General features: G+C 36.0%; 3 protein-coding genes across 3 annotated transcripts in view; 1 reads left to right on the top strand and 2 right to left on the bottom strand.

The window, feature by feature from the left end:
* The window catches only part of C9374_008864 (uncharacterized protein), a gene marked incomplete at both ends in the record, with an annotated part of 1,271 nt that extends 839 nt beyond the window's left edge, over positions 1–432 (bottom strand). Inside the window, 2 exons of the mRNA XM_044698987.1 lie at positions 1–244; positions 315–432. The exon at positions 1–244 is cut by the window's left edge and continues 646 nt beyond it. Of these exons, the coding sequence (XP_044545041.1) occupies positions 1–244; positions 315–432 (362 nt within the window). The remainder of the gene's footprint in view (positions 245–314) is intronic.
* Positions 433–542: 110 nt separating this feature from the next.
* C9374_008863 (uncharacterized protein) lies at positions 543–1,088 on the top strand (the record flags this gene model as incomplete). Its single annotated transcript, XM_044698986.1, has 1 exon — positions 543–1,088. One exon carries the CDS (start codon positions 543–545, stop codon positions 1,086–1,088), a length of 546 nt encoding a protein of 181 aa, XP_044545040.1.
* A 418-nt stretch (positions 1,089–1,506) lies between these two features.
* C9374_008862 (uncharacterized protein) lies at positions 1,507–2,061 on the bottom strand (the record flags this gene model as incomplete). The annotated part of the gene is made up of 1 exon (XM_044698985.1): positions 1,507–2,061. The coding sequence occupies one exon, from the start codon at positions 2,059–2,061 to the stop codon at positions 1,507–1,509; it is 555 nt and encodes a 184-aa protein (XP_044545039.1).
* Positions 2,062–2,886: the final 825 nt, after the last annotated feature.

Genomic DNA, 2,886 nt, shown 5'->3' with positions numbered 1-2,886 from the left:
GAAGAAGAGGATGATTTAGGTTGAGAGGTTGTTTTTGATGGTGGTGGTGTGCTTGAAGAGGTGTTAGATGAAGAGGCTGTGGATGATGAAGAAGAAGTAGGTTGTCCAGGTTGAAAAAAGGCTACAGAAAGCCTAGCAACAAGATCCGATTTGTTTCCCGAAAGTGCTAAATCCCGCCTGCCAGCGTGTGTTCTGAGAAATTTAATCATTTCTTTCAGTTGATCAACTTTGAAAGCATGAAAATCTTTACGGAAACGATATATGGATATCCACACAATAAATCAACAATTTCAAAAATTCAGAAATAAACTTACTATCAGAAAGTATCCTTGCTTTTAGTGTCTCCAAATTTGTTCCGATGAACGGAGTAGCCGATAATAGCAGCTGTAATTTAGACTCTGGAACAGCAAGCGAAGAGATTTCCTTTGGCATGATGAGAGGGTGTTGAAATTGCTTTTCCGAAATTTAATTGATGATTTGAGCAAGTGTGTGGGATTGACAAATTTTTTGGTGTGAAGCGAGCCCTTAAAAAATACCGCAAGATGATCAATAGAAAAGACTCTGACATGCTCCACAGCTTGGAAAAACGGTTAGCAAAGATTGAACAACAAACGCATTACATTATCTTTACCCTCCAACAATTAAATAACATACTCGATGAATACATACAAAACCACGAGGAAAGTACACAGCACCCTCATCACATTACTTTAAACACACACCATCCACCAATTGAAACCGTCAATAATTCAAATGTTGAAAAACCAGAGAAAAAGCCACCAGAAATTAATACCGAACGACCAACGCCACTAACACCTGAGAAAACAAGCATGAGAATACAACCCAAGAAACCACGTACAACCGTCAAAGCCAAGCCAAGAAGAAAAACTAACCAAAAGATGAACAAAGTTCACCACCACGTTGTTCATGACGACGATGAAATTGGACAAGCACTTACGATCCACTTGACCAAACATCAACTCGACAAGAAACATGTAGTGGTTAGAGGATTAAGAAAAAAACATCTCACCCTTTATTGGATCCAGGATTGCTCTCCACCCTGCTGTACCACGACTATTATGACATGAATCCTATGAAGAACAAACTGGTAATCTTATATATTTGTTTATTGACTAATCAGCACTATTTACTAATTCGTGACCTATTAATATGATTATTGATAACCCAATATTACTAACCATTGATATTTCAAAAAACATTAATAGAACAATCCTTGCATTATTTTCGCCATCTGTTCATCGATGGACTTAACCCGCTCCATTTATAGCAGTTGCTCAAAACAAGCAAGAAACCTGTTAATATTTGAAATATCCTTACAAAAACATTTGACATTCTGAAGTTGTATCCTTACTAAACGAACGTCTAATGTAACGTACTGAGGCACCGAAGGGCCAATAAATAATATTTAAATTTTTTTAGGTGTGTTCTGTTATTTAATTAGAAGATAAACTGCTTTTGATTATTTATCAACTTGGAGTTCTTTATTTACAAATCATCATTATTGCTCATGATGGCAATGAATTCATTTTCATTAATTTCTCCATCTCTATCAAGATCAAACTCGTCGATCATTGCTTGCAGCTCTTCCTCACTCATACTTTCTCCAATTTCTCTTGCAATTTTCTTTAAATTTTTTAAACTTATTTTACCATTTCCATCTTCATCAAAGAGTTTAAAAGCTTTCTTAATTTCATCTAACGGATCTCGTTCTAAAATCTTGTCCGTCATCACCTGCAGAAATGAATCGGAGCTGATCATCATGGGATGTGAATCGTCAAGAGGTCTCTCATCAAGATTCTCTCTCATCAACCTCAGCACTTCTTCTTTTTTAATGTCGAAACCGAGAGCTCTCATTGCAACTTTAAATTCATGTGCATCCAAATATCCATCTTTATCCGTATCAAATAATTCAAAGGCCTCTTTAATTTCTTGTTTTTGTTCATCACTCAATTTTATTCTCTTTCCGATGCCGCTTTTCGATGGTAACGACGTTGTTGGTGAGGCTTTTCTCAAATAATCAGTCTTTCTCAAGGAGCTCATAATAAATAGTTTTAGTGTGATTTGTATTGGATGTGTAAGGGTATAGAGATTCCGATGTGATTGACTCCTCTTTCAAGGGGATGTTGTAGTTAGTTGGTTATTGCGTGTATTTTTTAAATGTTTGAAAAATGTACAAAATTTGGCGGGATTCAATTTCCATCTCGTTGCTTTCTTCTTTCTCACAGAGAGAGTTGTTGTTCAATCCTATGAATAGCCGAATAGGTGAAAAAACTCACAGAGTCATATTGATAACATAAAATTAAGAAATAAACTTTTTTGGTTGGGTTCAACAATTTTCAATTATGAACAGTACGAACAACAAGTACCCATATGCTTTGAAAAGAAACTATTTACAGATGAATCGACATCTTGCAACAGTGTTGAAAGGATGTCGTCATGAATCACCGTCATATGTATAATGACAGGGAAAATGGAAAATAGATTTTCACAACAAACACAGTTCGTACGAATGGTTTACAAAAGAGCCTTTTTGCTGATGAGCATACTGAAGCCACTTGATTGCCTCTCTGTAGATCAACAAATAAACCTATTTGATGTATTATATTCCTCAATACAACTATTCGAAATACATCATAAATTCTACCCTTGTCTTGACGTGTCATTTCGTGTACATGTAACTATCGACCCTTAACACACTCCATTTGTATTCCAATCTTGTCCCATCGAGCTCAGAAATACAAACTTCCAGAGCAAGTTCTATCATTTGTGTATGTCAAATTCAATCTCTCGTTTCCATTCGAGCGAATGCTTGTGGATGTATGGCCAAAAAAAAAAGAAGCAAACCCCCAAGCGGGCATTTCAGGA

The sequence above is a fragment of the Naegleria lovaniensis genome (assembly GCF_003324165.1).
Source record: "Naegleria lovaniensis strain ATCC 30569 chromosome Unknown tig035, whole genome shotgun sequence".
NCBI lineage: Eukaryota > Heterolobosea > Eutetramitea > Acrasida > Naegleriidae > Naegleria > Naegleria lovaniensis.
This window is presented reverse-complemented; position numbering and strand designations above follow the sequence as displayed.